Below are 20,165 nucleotides of genomic sequence, written 5' to 3' on the forward strand. Positions count from 1 at the left end.
GAATGGGAAGAGATTCAGGCAAAGATTGAATTTCTGTATGTCTCAGCTATGAGTTCACTTATAATTAATGTAAAAGACTTGGAATATAAGGAACTAGGAATAAATACATGTTGTTTAACACTGTATTCCAGTTCTATGACTCTGGACAAGTCACTTAACCTCTCTAGGCCCGTTTCCTCATCTGTAAAATGAGACTAACAGGAATAATAGTATTGCCTATTTTGTAGGTTGTTATGAGGATTGAATGAGAAAATAACATGTAGAGCACTGAGAAAATATTAAGATGAACAAACACTTTTATAGTGTTTATTATGTAACACTATACTTTACTTTGGAGTTCACAAAGTGCTTTCCACATTATTTCATTTCATTGACACAAATAATCCTGTGGTGAGATTATCCTTTTTAAAATTAACAATGAAGAGGGGTGCCTGGGTGGCTCAGAGGGTTGAGCATCTGACTCTTGATTTGGGATTGGTTCAGGATCTCAGGGTCATGAGATCGAGTCCCTTGTCCAGCTCTATGCTGGGCGTGGAGCCTGCTTGAGATTCTCTCTCTCCCTCTCCCCCCCCCACCCCCGTACACATGCATGTGCTCTTAAAAAGAAAAAAAATTAATAATAAAGAAATGGAGGTTTTATTTATATAATAGGGATAGAGTGATACCCTCCTCTTTTAAATCCCAAGTACTGGGCCTTGTAAAATGTGTAAAAAAGTTTATCACTGGGGCGCCTGGGTGGCTCAGTCGGTTGAGGGGCTGCCTTCAGCTCAGGTCATGGTCCCAGGGGCCTGGGATCAAGCCCCGCATCGGGCTCCCTGCTCAGCGGGAAGCCTGCTTCCCCCTCTCTCACTCCCCCTGCTTGTGTTCCCTCTCTCGCTGTGTGTCTCTGTCAAATAAATAAATAAAATATTTTAGAAAAAAAAAGTTTATCACTGAAAGATCTCCATGACGACAGGATCTTTCCTGTCTTTTGTCTCTTGACAAAACTCCCAGTGCTCGGCAATAACATTTAGTAATAATGGGTAGTTACATTTAACAATTTTACTCTAATCATCTATGCATACATTCTAAAGAAACACATTTCCCGAGCAGAAATACAAAGGAACTCTTTGTTTCTTACACTTTAAAACTGAAAAACAAATGCTCTATATTATAATGAGAAAATGAGAGTATGAAATTAGTTGTCCTAAGCCACAATATGGCTTGGCCATCCTGGCCCTCTGTTCTCTGTTCTTCCATTACCCCCACAACCCGTGCCCTGCCTTTTCATCTGTGCCTTCTACAACGTGCTCTCTTCTGGGCTTCACTGTTGTTTCAATATGGAAAAACAGAAAGCCCCGCAAATGAAATTGCGATGTAGTGCTGATTGACAATCAGAGTGCAAGGAAAAGTCCTCACATCTCTTTTCCCCAGATTGAAGGAAAATGAGTAAACAAGAGCTGCTAAAGTTTTTTTGAGAACATATCACTGAGATGTTTTTAATTCATTATTTATTTATATGTTTTTCCCCTATGAGGTAAAGAGTTATAAAGACATTTTCTTTCTATTTCATAAGATGCTTTAGAAATGTCAAATATTGTCAACAGGATTATACTGATCAATTCTAATCAGGAAATAGAGATATTTTTCTTTATACTCACAGCAAAAAAGTATGATTTTGGAGCTGGTATAGAGAAATTATGCTTCATGTGTATTATTTATTTCCATGTCTAAGACTTAGGAATTAACTCTAATCCATACACAGTTGTCTGATCTTGATCCTTGCATTTTGGAAGATTTAACTTGCATTTCCTTAGAAAGTGTTACACTGGCTTGCAAAACAATCAGATACTAGAGCAGAATTTATATCTGTTTCATTTAAATAAATGCCACCAATTGGAAATCTCTAGGTCTTACCACACTTCTTTTATTCTTCCAAACTTAACAGAATATTTTCCATCATCCAATTTTACTTAATAATATAATTATCATAAGTGCATGAGGCCTATGTCTAAGAAGAACTCTTTAAAAAGAATGCAAACTATCATAAGTGCATGAGGCCTATGTCTAAGAAGAACTCTTTAAAAAGAATGCAAACGGAAAAAAAAAAAAAAGAATGCAAACGGGAGTTTACTATCAGGGTAGCTCTTCTCTGCACTCAGTTTCTGCTTTTGCAGTTAGGGCATGGCAGCCGTGGGTAGCTGAGTGCTGAGAGGGCAGACTCTTGACTGAGTTGCTTGTTGCCTATTTTAATCACGACTCTGATTTTTTTTTTTCTTAGCCCCGTGACCATGGGCAAATGATTTACATGTTCTGTGCGTGCTTCCTCATCTAACTGGGGATAATAATATACTTAACCTCAATGGTTGTTAGAAGGATTCAGCAAAATAATAAAGAACTTGGTGGAGTGCCTAGCACATGCTAAGCTTAGTATGCTGGGTCTTACTACCAGCTTTAATAAAGTGATGGTACAGAAAGGCACGTGGAGTGTATGATATGTGTGGAAGAGATTCTGTGTAAAAGAAAAGCACCTCATGCACCAAGATCATACTAGCTTCAGAAATTGTTATTTTAAGTTTTCACATGGGAATAATATCAGTGTATTTATTTGGAGTTGGAGACATCCTCACATTTCTATAGAGTTCTTTCCAGCTCTGTCTTTTGTTTGTTTGTTTTGTTTTATAATTGGAGTAAACATATTCTCTCAGTCTAGTCTCTGGTGTGTTCTTTCTTAGATGTTATCAAGTTGTGAGATAAGGTGCTTGATCAGCTGTGGTGAACTCTACTTCTTGGTCATGGGCCACTGTGGAAGGGAATGAGCCACACATTTTAAAGGCCCGTGGTTACTCCTCTCAGAAGAATTTCCTGACTGGAGTTCTCCAAGAGAGGACGGTCATGACAGGGCCATTCTGGGGCCTGCTTCATATCCTTGATGCAAGTTAGGGCAAAAAGGCACCAAAGGTGTAGCCAATACTTGTGGTAGGACCCCTTAAAGACCACAAGGTAAAGTAAGGGAGACTTTCCCTCCCCCCCCAAACTTTAAAAAATTAGTTTCAAAAGATTTGGATCTCTTTTTATAAAATGAATGTTGAATTTCAGTGTATGTGAGAGAGAAATAAGAACAAATACATCCTTTTCCTTGCTGGTTGAGTGTCTGGCATTTCTAATGCTCCTGAAATCATTCATCATTCATGAAAATGTCTTAGTAGTTATGTCGTTAAAGTTAAAGCAGTGATAGATAGCTCTGTTCATTCATTATGTCGGGGTGCTGTCCTTAGGCAACTTGGAGCTCACAGTAACATGGTGAAGACGCAACATGGTGGAAATAAATTAAACAGAAGAGTTGAGAAGAAACCATCATTTATTAATTATTTATTTATTATCACACCATATTCCAGAAGGATTTAAAGAAGGTAGAATTTCATCTCTAGGTCTGAGAAATAGAATAATATATTTATAACTAAGCTATATTTGCCTTATCTATAAAAACAGATCTCTGGGAAAAAGATGAACATTCTGATATTATTCGGGGGTGCCCACTTAAGAGTAAAGTGACATCATATCTGCATCTCTCTGCATTTTCATCATTCTATACCAGGACTGAACAGAAAGCTATAATTAATTTATAGCTCATAAAGTTGGATTATAATAACTTTTTTAAAAATGCCACCAATAGGGAGTAATTTTAGTGAAGCAACTAAAAAATGAATGTAAAGATGCTAATTATTTAAAGTGTTATTAAGGTTGACAGATACGTTTTAACTTTGTTACTCATTTATTTTTTTAAAAGCTTTATTTTTAAAGAGAGGGGGAGGGGTGGAGGGAGAGGGAGAGAAAGAATCTCAAGCAGACTCTCTGCTGGGAGTGGAGCCCCACACGGGGCTCGATCCCATGACCCTGAGATCATGACCTGAGCTAAAACCAAGAGTGGGACACTTAACCGACTAAGACACCCAGGTGTCCCAAATTTGTTACTCCTTTTAAATGAATCAGGAATAACTAAATTTCCCCAAATCCTACTTTGGAATTTTAAGGCACATTGAGAGAAAGCTAAAAAAATTTCAGTTAAGTAATGTGGGATGATTGAATTTCTACTTTGTCAATGATTTTATATGTATTAAGCCCTCCTGTTCAGTAAAAACCATGACTATAGCAGTGGTTCCCAAACATTAGTGGGTATCAGAATCACTAAAAGAACTTGATAAAACAGATTTCTGGGCTCCACCTGACCCTTTCTGATTCTGAAGTAGATCTGGAGTGGGGCCCAAGAATTTGTATTTATAACGGGTTTGAGTTTTGCTGATGATGCTGGCCTGGGGACAGTGTTTGAGAACCACTGCTTTACATTATATATCAGAGACAAATGAAGTTAGTGTTATCTGTAAATCTTGATGCCCCCGTGGATTGGCTATGGAACATTTAGTACTACTGACTGAGAAACAGCAAAAGTTCCCTAACCTGTAAGCAGCTACAACAAAAATTAGATTAAAATATAAAAAAAAGTTATAAATTCAGAGTATATATCCATGAATTATGAAATTATTTCAATGTCTTGAATGTTAAACTTGTATTATCTTTATACAAGCTTTGTTCCCCATAATAATAGATTCTTAAAACTAGTTAAAGGACTTTCATATTAAAGGAAAAACAAAAAAGAGGCTGAGGTCATTTCCTATGTGTCAATCAGACCCCATAATATTTAGGCAGTTTTTAAAAGAACAGCCTGTTCATTAACCAGATGAATTTAGTGCTGTCCAATTCTATAAATAATTTAAGAAGAATGAATTGGCTTCCAATAATAAAAATCCTTTCTTCTTTTTTTTCAAAATTAGGTAAATGTTATCACTCTAATTATCCCCTTCAGCAAATACAAGCTATTGATGTTGTTGGGTCATTATAGTGACCACAAAAACAAAGTTCTGCTTTATACATTTGATAAAAGCTAAAACTTACTATGTTTATTTTTCATATATGCAAATAACTGGTTTGTGCACAGTTGGTGCTTAGTATTTGATGAATAAACAAAACCAAGTTATCATAAGCCAGAGCCATCAATATTTTTAAAAAATCTACAAATTCACATAAAAATCTGGAAACGTAAATGCCTTTTTTTCCATGCCACCCTCGGATAACTGCCCTTATCTACAGGACGCCCACAAGTACGATGGAAAAGTACAAGTTTGTAAAAGAATTGCATTAAGTACCACCAATATCCATTTATAGATCCAAGGATAAAACAATCAGATTTGTTTTCTCTTCCCACCGGGCTGAGCACTGCAGCCTGATAGTTCACCTACCCCCTCTTTAAAGAGAGCTTTGTACTTTTTAGAACTTAATTGTTCAAAGAGGATCTGTAATTTACCTAAAGAGTCTTTACTATAGTAAAATGCTACAGTGTAGAAAAGAACAAATATGCTGTTGTTCTGAGATGGTGGTAGATAGGACAGCTACTCTGCAGGGGCTGAAGAATCCAAAATAAGCTAATAGCTGCTATGGTATAAGATTTGTAGTTGAGGGCATATAAAGCTTTGGTGATAATTCCCAAGAAGTGGTATTTATGAAACTTTCATGAAGTGCCAGCAATGTTTTAATGAAGACGGAGTGTAGCAGATTAATGAGGAGTGTGGACTTCGAAGATAGAATTCCTGGGGGTGAAACCTAAGTCTTCCACTTCTTGGTGGTGTGATACTGGGCGAGCTGTTGCACATTCCTTTGCCTGAGTTCCTCCTCTCTAAAATGGACGTAATAATGTTACTTATCACATAGGGTTGTTGGGAGAATTAAATGAGTAAATACATGTGAAGGCTTAGCCTGGCATCTACTATACCTACTATATGAATGTTTGTACTTACTATCATTTTTATCATTTATCATTTCTTCCATTTTTAGTATTGCCTTGTGGTCCTCTTTATTTCCCATCCTATTCTAAAATCAATTTCAGCACTGCCTAATTTCTACTGTCTCCATTAGTCTTACACCCTGAATTTTAATTGAGAAGTTAGACATTAATCAAATCTTAATTGCTACATTTTTAAATCATCTTAATTCTAGTTTAAATCATTCATTCATTCACTATCTTATACCACTTTTTTGAAACAGATATAAATGTCTCATTTTATCTCCTTATTCACCAGCAGTTTTAGACCTCAATACTAAATGTACTGCACAGTTAACACTGTTAGAGACTGAAACACAGGATAATGAAGGGTTAAGCATCCTATAATTGATTAAATTTAGGTGTTTACAAAAAATAATATCAAATGAAAATAATATGTATCTCCATTTTGTACATTAATGATGATCCCACCATCTTGTCTGTTCCTCTAAATAAATACATTTTCTAGGCTAATTTTCAGACCATGAAGCTTTAAAGACTATTAGAATTAAGAAATCTGTTCTAGTTATAAAAGTCTTCTTAGGATCATTATGTTGGCTGGCTGCAATGGGAAAGGGGCCACTGCTGTGTCTTACGTATTTACCAACCTTGTCTAATCATTAAGAGTGAGGATGGGGAGATGTCGTGGGTAGTGGATTTTGTGTGGTGTCATCAACTATACAAATCCCGGGAATCAAATATTAGAAAAATTCCTCCTAATTCAGGAACTGGAATACCCTTCTTGTGTTCAACTGGTGTGTGTGGTAAAGTAAATGATTTGCCCCAATTCTCCATCCTCTCCTGTATCCATGCCCTTTGCCATGGAACTTTGCAGGTTCTCCCGCTCTGGGTAGAGGGTATTTCCCTGCCTCTTTTCTCTGTGCTTGACCATTTGATGTACTTTGGCTAATGCACGTGGACAGACAATTACAGTGTAACGCTTCTCAGCCTAGCCCTTTTCCTCTTGCCAATCTGCCATTGCCACAGAAGAGCTTGAGTAGCTGCCCTGAGTAGCTGCTTCCCTCTGAACCTGGGCCCCAGAATAAGCACAAGTGGAAGAGACCAAAGCCAATTTGTAATAAAGAGCCTAGCTCAGTGGGATCTGCAACCTGAGCAGAGCTTTCCAACAGAATCCAGTTCAAATGAGCCAATCCCGCAAGTGACTGACCCACAGACATTCAAGAAATATTTATTGTTGTATGCCACTGAGATTTTGTAGTAGTTTGTTACATAACAATAGGTGACTGATACATACATTGAGTTTTATAAAAAAGGCTTTCTTTTCTACAAACCAGAAATAATTCCAAAAATAATTGTGGCAGATGATGATATGATTTTATATACATTTTTTTAAAAATACCAATGGCATGGGCGCCTGGGTGGCTCAGTTGGTTAAGTGACTGCCTTCGGCTCAGGTCACGATCCTGGAGTCCCGGGATCGAGTCCCGCATCGGGCTCCCTGCTCAGCGGGGAGTCTGCTTCTCCCTCTGACCTCCCCCCTCTCATGTGCTCGCTCTCATTCTCTCTCTCAAATAAATAAATAAAATCTTTAAAAAATAAAAAAAAAAAAATAAAAATACCAATGGCATTTAGGAATGGTAATTAACTTATGAAACAATATCACACATAAATAATAAAGTAAATTTGTATTTGTTGTGTCCTAAATTGCACTATAGGAAAGTACATAATGTGTACTCATTAAGCTAGTTGGTTATGAATTTAATAATTGAAATAAAGTCAATGAAACTGTGTAACTGGAAAATTCAACTAATACGTTTAATAAGTATAAATATACTTTCAATAAGTATATTTCTGGGCAGATGTTAGATTTGTAAAAATATCCTTAATGATATAATTATACATGACTTAACTACATTTTAACAATAACTGGAATATTATACATAATAAACAGAATCAAAACAAACACTTGAAAAATAAACATTTTAAACAATGAATTATTACTTTCAAAGGACTTAACAAATAATTTGATTTTATGAAATTGAGGGCCATTCGGTTTATAAATGTTAAAGAATCATCCTCTAAGATGATAGACAATGATGTAAATGAAACTATGTAAGAACAAAGTTTTAAAAATTTCATTTATAACCACTTAAAGACTGTTTTGATAAAGCAACAAAACTTTTAAGATCTCTTCTGTTGCCTTTTACTATCTATTACGTGTAAATCTTCTAAAATGTAAGTACTGTTTATGAGATAGACAATTAATGGTCCGTTATAGATAATAATAGAGCTAGACTATACCTAGTAACATATTGTAAAATACAGTTACACGGAAATAAGAAGGACATTCTCAAGTGAAACTGGCTGATTTTAGTATAGAAATATGACTCATAATCTTTTATATACAATTTAAAACTATTGAATTAATGATTATATTGAGATCTATTTAAAATGCTCATTTAAAAAATATTCTTGAAAATCTTTTAAGCAGAAGATCTTCATACTTCAGTATGCTTCTGACATTTAGTAAATTGCTAAGGAAGTGAGTTACTTTCAACAGTTTCTACTGAGTTCAAGAGAATGCCCAGTCTCCATAAATAAAAAGTGAATAAAGGAAATGCGTCAGAGAGTTGGAAAATAGTTTCATCATGCTTTTGAAGAAATTTCTTGATTTCTTGATCATCATGCCCTACACTTGAAGTGTTGCCTTCTTTGGTTTCCTTTTGAAGAAGCTGCTCCAGAACCCAGAACAGGGAGAAAATATTTTCATACTGTGTCACATAACCGGCTTGAACCTACAAATAAAAAACAAACTTCTTTAAAACACATATTGGTTGTAGCTCAGCTCAGAAAAAGCCAAATAAAGATATTAAATTTTCAGACAAAAAGTAAATTCTTGATATATTTAACACTTTCTATCTTCCTGTTCCTTTAATTGGGATGGAGGGAGAACAAAGGAGAACATTTCCTTTCTTTCAAAAACTTTACAGTTTTGGTGAATGACTTTTTCCTCTTGATGGTTTATAAAGCTCAAAATCCTTTCTCTGTACTACTGCTAAAATTCATTACTCAGAGATGAATCTGAGAATACTTGACAATGTCTTGTGTGTTGAATTCAGTGTTGTGGTAAAGACTTTCAGTGCATGACACTGCCAATGATAACATAAAGATCTTGGGGGTAGGGTTTGAAGAATGTTTCTTTTTTTTTTTTAAGATCTTATTAATTTGAGAGAGAGAGCACACACAAGCAGGGGGAGAGGCAGAGGGAGAAGCAGGCTTCCCACCAAGCAGGGAGCCGGATGTGGGACTCGATCCCAGGACCCCGGGATCATGACCTGAGCTGAAGGCAGATGCTTAACGACTGAGCCACCCAGGCAGCCTAAGAATGTGTTATGACTCAGTATAGAGTAACTCAGTATAACTCAGTCTTAGAACAGTTATGATCTCTAAGAGACCAGACATGATCTCATTCTGAGTCTACACAAATCAAGGAGGAACAGGATAGATTATGTGGAATCACATACATGGTCATGAGGAAAAATACAGATGTGTCTTGAGAAGTTATTGTTTGGCCCTAGATGACTGAAAGTGAGATGAATCAAAGTAAGGCCTAAAAAGTGGACAATGGAAAGCATAATCTGAGGGGATACAGGAATCAGTTTAAAGACATAAACTGGGGGCACCTGGGTGGCTCAGATGGTTGGGCGTCTGCCTTCGGCTCAGGTCATGATCTCGGGGTCCTGGGATCAAGCCCTGCATTGGGCTCCCAGCTCGGCAAAGAGTCTGCTTCTCCCTCTCCCTCTGCCTCTCCCTCTGCTTGTGCTCTGTCTCTCTCTCTCAAATGAATAAATAAAATCTTTAAAAAAAAATAAAGATATAAACTGACTTTATCATTTGCTTATTAAGACATGTGTTGGAAACAGTCCCCAAATCTATCCACTCTAATAATACATAAATAAAAAGAAACATTCTTTTAGAGCCCAGAGGAATGTACTCCATAACAAGGTGGTCCTATAAACAGTTAAATATATACTTTCTTCTTATTGAGGTATAATTGACGTAACATATTAGCTTCAGGTATCACATAATGATTGGATATTTATATACATTACAAAATGATCACCATAGTAAGTCCATTTAACATCTATCACTATATAGTTACCAAATTCTTTTTTTTTGTGACGAGGACTTTCAAGATCCACTCTCCTAGCTACTTCCAAATATTCAATACAGTGTTTAGTTAATATGGTTATTAACTATAGTCTCCATGCTGTACACTATATCCCTGTGACTTAAATTCATTTTATAACTAGAAATTTGTACCTTTCCATTCCCTTCACCCATTTCAGCACCCCCTAACCCCCACCTCAGGCAACTAGCAGTCTGCTCTCTATATTCATGAGCTTGGTTTTGTTTTTGTTTTTTTTTTAATTTTATTTTATTATGTTATGTTAATCACCATACATTACATCATTAGTTTTTGATGTAGTGTTCCATGATTCATTGTTTGCATATAACACCCAGTGCTCCATTCAATATCCCACATATAACTGCATTATATGGTATTTATTTATTTTTTTCTGTCTGGCTTGTATCATTTACCATATTGCCCTCAAGGTCCATACATGTTACAAATGGCAAGATTTAATTCTTCTTTTATGGCTAAATAATAATCCATTGTATGTATGTGTATGTGCACACACACATATATAAATATGTATGCATTTATGTATATACATACACACACACACACACACAAACACATACACACACCATACCTTCTTTATCCATTCATCCATCAGTGAACATTTAGCTTCCTTCCATGTCTTGGCAAATATAAATAATGCTGCGATGAACATGGATAATACATATATACTTTTGAATTAGTGTTTTCTTTTTCTTTGCATAAATACCCCAAAGTGGAATTTCTGGATCATATGGTAATTCTATTTTTAATTTTTTGAGGAATCTCCATAGTATTTTCCATAATGGCTACACCAATTGACATCCCCACTGACAATGGGAACACAAGGGTTCCCTCTTTTCCACATTCTGACCAACATTTATTATTTCTCTCTTTTCGATAATAGCATTCTGACAGGTGTGAGGAGATACCTCATTGTGGATTTGATTTGCATTTCCTTGATGATTAGTTATGTTGAGCATCTTTCTATGTACCTGTTAGCCATGTCTTCCTTGGAAAAAATGTCTATTCAGATCCTCTGCCCATTTTGTAATTGGACTGTGTTTTTGCTGTTGAGTTGTAGAAGTTCTTTATATATTTTGGATATTAAGCTTTTATTTAGTATTTGATTTGCAAGTATTTTCTCCCATTCAGTGCACTGCCTTTTATTTTGTTGATGGTTTCCTTTGTTGTGCAGAGGCTTTTTAGTTTGATGTAGTGCCAATTGTTTCTTTTTACTTTTTTTTTCCCTTTGCTTTAGGTGTTAAATCCAAAAACTAATTTCCAAGACCAATGTCAAGGAGCTTGCTACCTATGTTTTCTTCTAGGAGTTTTATGGTTTCAGATATTAAATTCAAGTCTTTAGTCCATTTTTATTTTTTTGTATGATATTAAATAGTGGTTCAGTTTCATTCTTTTGCATGTGGCTGTCGAGTTTTCCCAGCACCATTTATTGGAGAGGCTACTTTCCCATTGTACATTCTTGGCTTTTTTGCCATAAATTAATTGACCATATATGTGTGGGTTGATTTCTGGGCTCTGTGTTCTGCTCCATTGATCCATGTGTATGTTTTTATGCCTATTCCATACTGTTTTGATTACTAGAGCTTTGTAATATAGTTTGAAATCAGGAAGCATGATGCCTCCAGCTTTGTACTTCTTTCTCAAGATTGCTTTGGCTATTCAGGTTCTTTTGTGTTTTCATACAAATTTTAGGATTGCTTGTTCTGTTTGAGACTTTCCTGAGAAACAAACTGAGGGTTCTAGAGGGATGGGGGTGGAGGGATGGGTTAGCCTGGTGATGGGTATTAAAGAGGGCATGTACTGAATGGAGCACTGGGTGTTATACGCAAACAATGAATCATGGAACACTACATCAAAAACTAATGATGTAATGTATGGTGATTAACATAACATAATAAAAAAAAAGTGCTTGTAATAAGAACTACTTCTCTAACTGCCTGTATATCACACTCCTACAAACTGGACTCTACATTCTTAAGTGAATATTCCTAATATATATGTGCCAATTCTCTTGATCTAGAATGGCCTCTCTCATCAATATCTCATTACTAGCACCCTGAGCAGCCTTCAGCACCTATCATAGATGCCACCTATCCACTGAGCCTTTCCCAAGCCCCTCAGTTTTATAGATTTGTACTATTTCCCTTATATTCTGGTTGGTTATATTTATTTCATCACCCACTTAGATTCTAAACATGTTGAGAGAAGCAAATGTGTTCCTGTCACTACAGTTTCTACAATTCCTAAAACAATGTCTTGCTCATAGTAGATCTCAATATACATTTGTTGTTTTGAATTGAACAGGAATTAGAGCAATGTAAAAGGAACTACTATAGATACATACTGGTTACTATCTGAAGGAGAATAACAGAGACATTTTTCAATATTAAAAATACTTTTCAAATACTTATTCCAAACTAAAAAAATTCACAGTATGTGTTTAACCTGATCTTATCAGCAATACTTAAATATTTGTCAACCTGCTCACTAATGACCATAGATAGTACAAATCCTGTATGAGTTAACAGATAATTCTTCCTTGGAACTATGTTATAAACATAGCTGCTTAACCTATTTAGACATTAACATAAATTAGGTAGCGCTGAAATACAAATTCTATAGCAAAAGGGCACATTTATTTAATTCACTTTGAAGCTTTAACTACAACAGGGTATGATATTTTATCATGATAATCTAGGCAGGAGTTTTGCAATGATTTTAGGGTTCACCTCTACTGATAATATTAGCTATATATTTCAGCATTTATCTTACTGGGCTCTTAAAATACATTAGGATTTTGTGAACTCAATGACTATTCTTTTTTGAAATTATTTAGATTTATTTTTAGTTAACCCTGGTTTTCATGTATAACAATTTTATGAATAAAAAGTTGTCAAATGGTGCTTATCACAAATAAGGGAATTTCTCCCTTCTGATAAAGGCCATAGCATCCCAGGAAATTTCAGGGCAAGAGTGTGAAGCAGACAGTGTGTCTTGGTACCTTTCCATTGGCTTTGAGATTCTTACTTTGGGCATGTTTAGCTCTACTTCCAGGTGGGCTGGGGTCCCTGCCCTAGTGCCCCATCTCTATGTTGTTTTGGACTTTGCCTTTACACTTACTAGAATTTATCTGTCTTGGGTTCCACCTCGATCCTAAATGCCTGTACCAAATCATTTGACACATTCTTTTACTCTAAGATATTAGCAGTTATAGAACAGTAATTTGAAACTAACTCCTCTCTTTAGGGACAGTATACACTTAGCTAACATGCCTTCACAGCCTTCCTTTCAACATGACTGAAACGGCATGTCTGTGGGGGCGGTCTTTCCTGTAGTTCCCGGATTTCATCACACTGGCAGCTGCCTGCTCTGCTTAATCATATGCTCAGACACTTTCTGAATTAGTGTGTAAACTGAATAAAACAAAAATAAATGCTCTCAAAGTGACAGTCCACCGGATTTGGTGTTATTTTTACACTCTCAGCATCGAACTAGACTGAATCGCATCAGTGTTTGAAAATACCCAACACAGGTGGAACATACCAGCCAGGAAAATACTCAAGTGTTTTGCCTGAACATCCTGCCAGGAAGACTGAATGACCCGGGTACATGAACAAGATGGCTGTGTGCATCTGATAAAATGCTATCAGTTTATCTTTCTATCCAGGTCTTTTTGAATGGAAGGAATCTTGAGAGGAAGCTTTTATTTTTTTTATTTTATTTTATTTTTTTTTTATTTTTATTTTTAAAGATTTTATTTATTTGACAAAGACACAGCGAGAGAGGGAACACAAGCAAGGGGAGTGGGAGAGGGAGAAGCAGGCTTCCCGCGAGCAGGGAGCCCGATGCGGGGCTCGATCCCAGGACCCTGGGATCATGACCTGAGCCGAAGGCAGACGCTTAACGGCTGAGCCACCCAGGCGCCCCTTGAGAGGAAGCTTTTAGAGTTCCATGACTATTTCTATTACCTAATCCCATTTTATGTAATAAGGAACCTTCAAAAGAGAAAATAGTTTCTTGGTAGAAAAATCACCAGATATTTTTGTAGAATATTTTCAGAATTAAAATATTTCTTAGATTTATTTTTCTACTCCTGAGCTGGGCTTAAGAAAGTTAGTCTCCAAATATTTTTTTCAGTGGTGAAAAATATTAATTTTCTTTACATGCTGCTAAGTTTCACTTCAACACTTAGATCCTAAAGTTAGGCTATAGACACATAATGCCAGTTTCCTACTTATTGTTTTAGTTGGAAGTCAGTCAAGGTTAGCTTGACATTTTTTGTAGAGACTTATCCTTGAAGCAGGCACTATTTGCTTATTCCATATCCATTTCTCCCTCCCTTTTCATCAAAAGAAACCCGGTTTTGCTCAGGGTGGCAATAGATCAACTAAAAATGTCTATGTCCAGTCTCTCTTAAGGCTAATTCTTCTCAAAGAGATATAAATATAAGTAACTGGGTGGGCTTCTGGGAAAGCTCTTTAATAGTAGGCAAAGTCTGGTAGAAGGCAGCTTTGGCTTCCCTCTTCACCATTTTTCCTGCTCTGAAATACCGATACAGCGCTTGGAGGTAGAGTAGCCATCTTGTGAGCTTGAGGATGAGGGCCACCCATGGGTCAGTAAAAAGGGCCAGATTCTGGAAGCATGGTGCAGCTCAATATATCCACACAGGATGGCTATACCTTCCTGCACTATGCTTGGGTCCCCTTCTTCCATTTTGGTCTTTTAAAATTATAACCTTGGTGGGGCGCCTGGGTGGCTCAGCTGGTTAAGCATCTGCCTTCAGCTCAGGTCATGATCCCAGGGTCCTGGGATCGAGCCCTGAGTCAGGCTCCCAGCTCTTCGGGGTGTCTGCTTCTCCCTTTCCCTTGACCCTCACCTCCCCCTGCTTGTGCTCCCTCTCCCTATCTCTCTTGCTCGTGCTCTCTTTCTCTCAAATAAATAAATAAAATCTTAAAAAAAAAAATAAAATTGGAACCTTGAGACTTCAACTAGGCAGGAAGGGGGCTCTGAAGGTTTCTTTGCCTTGAGAAGGTGCTGCCTTCTGCTGTCTCTGACACAGGAAGGACAGAGATGCCTAAAGGGGCAATAACAAAGTCACGTTTCTTGACAGCAGATGATGTAACAAAGTGTACCATACATTTGAGTGTGGCTCGCAGTGTGGATGCTTATATTTAATACTGAAAAATATAAAGATGTAATAGTTCATTAAATTCAGTGGTTTGATAATTTACGTGTGCTAGCCAAAGGCATGCAGTGGTGAACTCTTTGACACTTTCAGAAATAAGCATGCTGTTACGGAAGGGGTAAAAACACAACATGACGTTTTTCTTATTGCTACAAGCCCAAGAGGTGGAGAAAATTGGATCATTACAGGGCAGAAAATCAAGTCAGAGAGTATAGGCAAATAATCTAAATGTTAAATTAAATGTTCACTGAATATAAATATAACATTGGCTCAGTATCCTCCATGCCAGAATTTATTAGATAGAAGCAATAAGTAAGATACAACTAAAATTAGTAGTCTCTAAAAGAATGAATTAAACATAATACTTTAAAGGAAAAGGTCAGTTGTCACCATGATAATTAAGTGGGAAACTTATCCCTGAGTTTTAATAACTTAGCCTTTTTTATCTACTAGAAAGCAAAGAAGGCAGTAGATTTCAGTGGAGGGGTTGAGGAGGGTGAAGTTAACCCTCTATCAGCAGTTCACTAGCTTGCCGCTTCTGAAGCACAGGAGAAAGCACTGAAAGAGCTGATAAGTAAGCAGGGGCTTAGCTCTGGGGCCAGCAGAATCTTTAGCATGACCATGGTAGCAACAGTGCTTGAGAACAGAGTAGGAGAACTGTATGCATGTTATATAAATGTATGTTTCTTTCTTTCTTTACTTATTTTTAAAATATTTTAAAACTAATGTATGGTGACTAACATAACATAATAATATAAAATTTAAAAACATTTATTTGAGAGGGAGAATAAGAGACAGAGAGAGAGAGAGAGAAAGTGAGCACAAGCAGGGAGGGGGGGCAGAGGGAGAGGGAAAGGGAGAAGCTGAGCGCCAAGCCCAACGCGATCCCAGAACGCTGAGATCGTGGCTGGATCCCAGGGCCATGAGATTGTGACCTGAGCCGAAGTCAGATGCTTAACTGACTGAGCCACCCAGGTGCCCCATATATGTATATTTAAAATCAATGCATTTATGATTGCAATAGAAGCACACATTCATTTAAAACTATGTCCTGCAAAAATGGTGTTCTATCCTTTTCTGTTCCCCACAACCTGGGTGCCAAACCATACTGAAGGTGTATAAAGCAAAAGGCTGATCAGAGCAGAATATAGTTAATTAGGAAAGATTTCCTAGAGATGGATTGTGAGCCAGGGCTCAAAGGGTGTGAGGGGTACAGACTGGTGAGTCATCTTTTGATCAGATTGCCAGGTAAAGAAGAATAAAAAGGATCCAATGGGTATTAATCCTTTTTGCTTTATACAGATAATGGTATGATTATCTGCCTAAAACACTGAATCCTGGACTGGTTCTAAGGGCTTATGTCTAATTTTGAGGGTAACTTAGATGAAAAGTTCTAAACTACTGAAAGTACTAACATTTGCAATCTTGGTATTTTGCCATGTTTCCTATGGGAAATAGTTTGAGTATGCAAGATTTAAAGCTACTCATGAAAGGAATATACATAACAAAAAATTTAAATCTGTCATTATGAGCCTTGTTTAAAAATAATGATTTTTTCATTAACCAATTTTACCTACTTTTCTCAAATCTGTTTCTTAGGGCTGAGATTATATAATAAAGTAATAGCAAAATGAACAGACTGAAAAAGAAAATGGCCTACAGAGGGCAAGGAGTTTGGACAAGAATCACAGAAAGGAGAAGGATGATTTGTATTTGTTTGACAAAAATATCTAGGCTGAGACTCCAAATAAGAACAGATGTGGCAGAGGCCCTGTTGGTTGAGATCTTTGAGAAAATAGAATCTTACTGAGCAAGACTTTTTTTTTTTCCCTCAAAGGCCATCAATTGAACACATATTCATTGCTTATTAAACCCCAGCTCTGCCATTTACTAGCTATGTGAGCTGGGCAAGTTATTTAACCTCACTAAACCTACCTTTCCTCATCCAAAATTTGGAAATAACAAGGGTAACTCCTCCTTGGGGTTGCTGAGAGAGTAGATTAAATTACATGTTCAAAACCCAGCACAGGATACACACACATATTTACATATTTAAAACATGCACATTTTCAAATAAGTATTATCTATTATCTGTTATTATCACCATCATTATTGTTATTTTTTTTTAAGATTTATTTATTTTAGAAAGAGGGAGAGCATGAGCGGGAGGGTCAGAGGGAGACAGAGAGAGAGAATCTCAAGCAGACTCCATGCTGAGTGTGGAGCCTGATGCGGGGCTGACTGTCATGACTGTGAGATCATGACCTGGCTGAAACCAAGAGTCAGTTGCTTGACTGTGCCCCATTATCATTATGTGTTTACCTAAAGTGAAAAAGATATAGTCCCATCCTAAGGCACTTTTCACCTGGAGGAAGGCTACTGCTATTACTCAAGTACTGTATTGTGGTCAATTTTTAGAAGCATTTCAAACTTACTGCAAATTGTTCATCTAGAGCTGTGTAAAGAGCCTAAGGATGTATCTTCCATCTACTTTCCTCTACCAAGGAAGTCCTTCATAGACAAAAGTAGCAGAGCATTCTTTTTTGCATAGAAGGATGATGCTAAAGAAACAAAATGTGAGATATTTACTTTAAAGCCTTTCTGATATTAGAAGGCCCTGAAGATGGTATCAGTATGGGTTAAATGCAGTCTTATGTGATATGAACAACTGTAAAAATGTCCATCAGCCCCATCCCTACCTCTAACTCCCTAACAAGACATGATAAATAGCCAGCTTGACTATCTTTTTTTTTTTTTAAGTGTTATATTCTCCAGTTATCTGACTAGTGTGAAAGAGATCAACTTGTTCAGGTTTATCCTAGAGGCAAGTTGGTAAAAATGAGTTTCTGATTCCTAATAATTTTGCCCTTCTCATGACTAACCCAATAATGTCATAGACTAAATCCCAAGTACTTAAAAATTTTATACTTACACTTTTCTCTGGGGAAATATCCTGTGCTTTGACTCCTATTTATCATTTTCTTGGTCATCAGAATAAGCAGAATGGTGGATATGATAAGATAGATTCACCTAGACTCTTATTCTCAGATTTCCTCACATACATGATAGAGAATTTCTAATACAGGGACATGGCATTTTTCTGTTCTAACAGATTTCCTGAGTCAACTTTAAACAGCTTTACACTGAATCCTCACTCCTTTCTTAGGATCTGTACCCTTCATTATGTGGTCATCAATCCCACTCACAGGACAATTTTCACCATTTTATACCATTATATGAAACTTAATCTAAGGCTTCTCAAATGTACTTGAAATTCCTTTCAAGTACATTTGAGAAGCAAATAGATCATTCACTAGTTTGGACTTTCATCACATAGTTCTTGGCAAAGCAGTACAAACCAGATAATCTGGTTATTAATATAAGAGTCTATTAAGTGAAAGAACAGGGTTCAGAGACTGGAATAAAAGCAGCTAAATTCCTTAAGGACTAATTCAGCTGGGAGTACTTAGCACTTTAAAATTTTGTTTCTGCTTGCTTTGCACTCATCTCTCTCTTCTGTCAGTCCGACTGCATGTGTTGGGTGCTCTCGTGTGTCACACCCTATGATAAGTGCTGCGGATACAGAGCCGGATAGGACAAGATCCCTACCTCTATAAGAATTCCTAGTATGCTTCTAGGGAGGCAAAGAAGTAAATAAATAATGGCAATGCAGAGTGCATGCTGTAAGGGTGAGAGAAGAGCTCTCAAGAGAACTGAGTCATGTGGTGTGAGAAGACGCTAAATGTCAGGAAATGAGTTTAGTCGTGAATGGGATATTGCAGGCTCACTTCCTCCTGGGGGGTATGGCAGGATTCTTTTGGTGAGATGACTTGAAAGCTATTATCAGCATAGATAAAACACTTGTTTGGCTACTACCACAGGGGCCTCTGTCTCTGGCTGGTGAATACGCACTGAAGCAAGGGAGAGGCAGAGAGCTTATAGGGGTGTGGGGAAAGATGTCACCAATCTCTACAGAATCCCTACACCTCTGCCTTCTCTAAGGCAGTGGAACCAGACTGGACTGTCTGGTGTGTGCAGTCAAGGGCCAAATCAATTCTGTATGTTAACACAATCTTAAAGAATGTGTTTGGTTCCTTGAGCTCTATTGCCACTTAAATGTTTTATACTTACCTTCCTGAAGGAAGGCCCAGATCATGATGCACAAAAGTAGTATTCTTGGGAGAGAAAATGCACTGTTTCACCAAGTTAAGCCATTTCCATCATGTCATTAAGACAGAGCTTGAGAAAAAGTGGTGAAATACTTGATACATATTGAAAAACAGATCCAGATGGCCATTACTGATGGAAAACAAATCTTCAAATAGCCAGTGGGGGTAAAATCAACAGGAAACATTCTTCTTTAGGACTCTAAATAAAGATTATCCAAGGCAGCATCAGATCCTGCCCAACTAGGCAGAAGGCAGGAATCAGATTTGTTGGAGTAGCATCAGTGACTGCCCAGCCAGGCAAAAGCCAGAGGCTAAAATAATTTCCTAGAGGCTGCATATCTAGGCTTTGATAAATTTGCCAAAGTAGTCAAGAAGTGTGTGTGTGAGTGTGTGTGTGTGTGTGTGTGTGTGTGTGTGAAGGTTTATATATTTAAGAGCGCTGGATCCAAAGCCCAAGATCAAGGACAAGAGGATGGGCTCATAGTGACCAGACCCTTTGCAATAATTTTGTTTGGAAACTGAAAGCCAAATCTGATTGGCCTCAGATAATCTACTAATTATCTCCCAAAGGCCAGCTGAACAGGGTTGGAGTCACAGAAATTAAAAGTCAATACATTTGTCCCTTTTTTCTTCCTATTTTCAGTATGTATCTCCACTAATTCAATGAAACCACTTTATCAGAGCTTGATAAGCTACACAACACACGGGAAAGTTTGGAAACACAATGGAGTATAAAAACTCTGTGTTCTTATGAACATTTTGTATTACTGTTGTAGTAGAGACTTGGCT

At 37.0% G+C, this 20,165-nt stretch overlaps 1 protein-coding gene across 1 annotated transcript in view; it reads right to left on the minus strand.

Annotated features, from left to right (window-relative positions):
* Nucleotides 1–8,349: 8,349 nt before the first annotated feature.
* Nucleotides 8,350–20,165, minus strand: part of MEI4 (meiotic double-stranded break formation protein 4) — a 187,967-nt gene continuing 176,151 nt past the window's right edge. Inside the window, exon 4 of the mRNA XM_032409417.1 lies at nucleotides 8,350–8,610. Within this exon, the coding sequence (XP_032265308.1) occupies nucleotides 8,350–8,610 (261 nt within the window). The remainder of the gene's footprint in view (nucleotides 8,611–20,165) is intronic.

Source organism: Phoca vitulina, unplaced genomic scaffold (genome assembly GCF_004348235.1).
Source record: "Phoca vitulina isolate PV1807 unplaced genomic scaffold, GSC_HSeal_1.0 scaffold11, whole genome shotgun sequence".
NCBI lineage: Eukaryota > Metazoa > Chordata > Mammalia > Carnivora > Phocidae > Phoca > Phoca vitulina.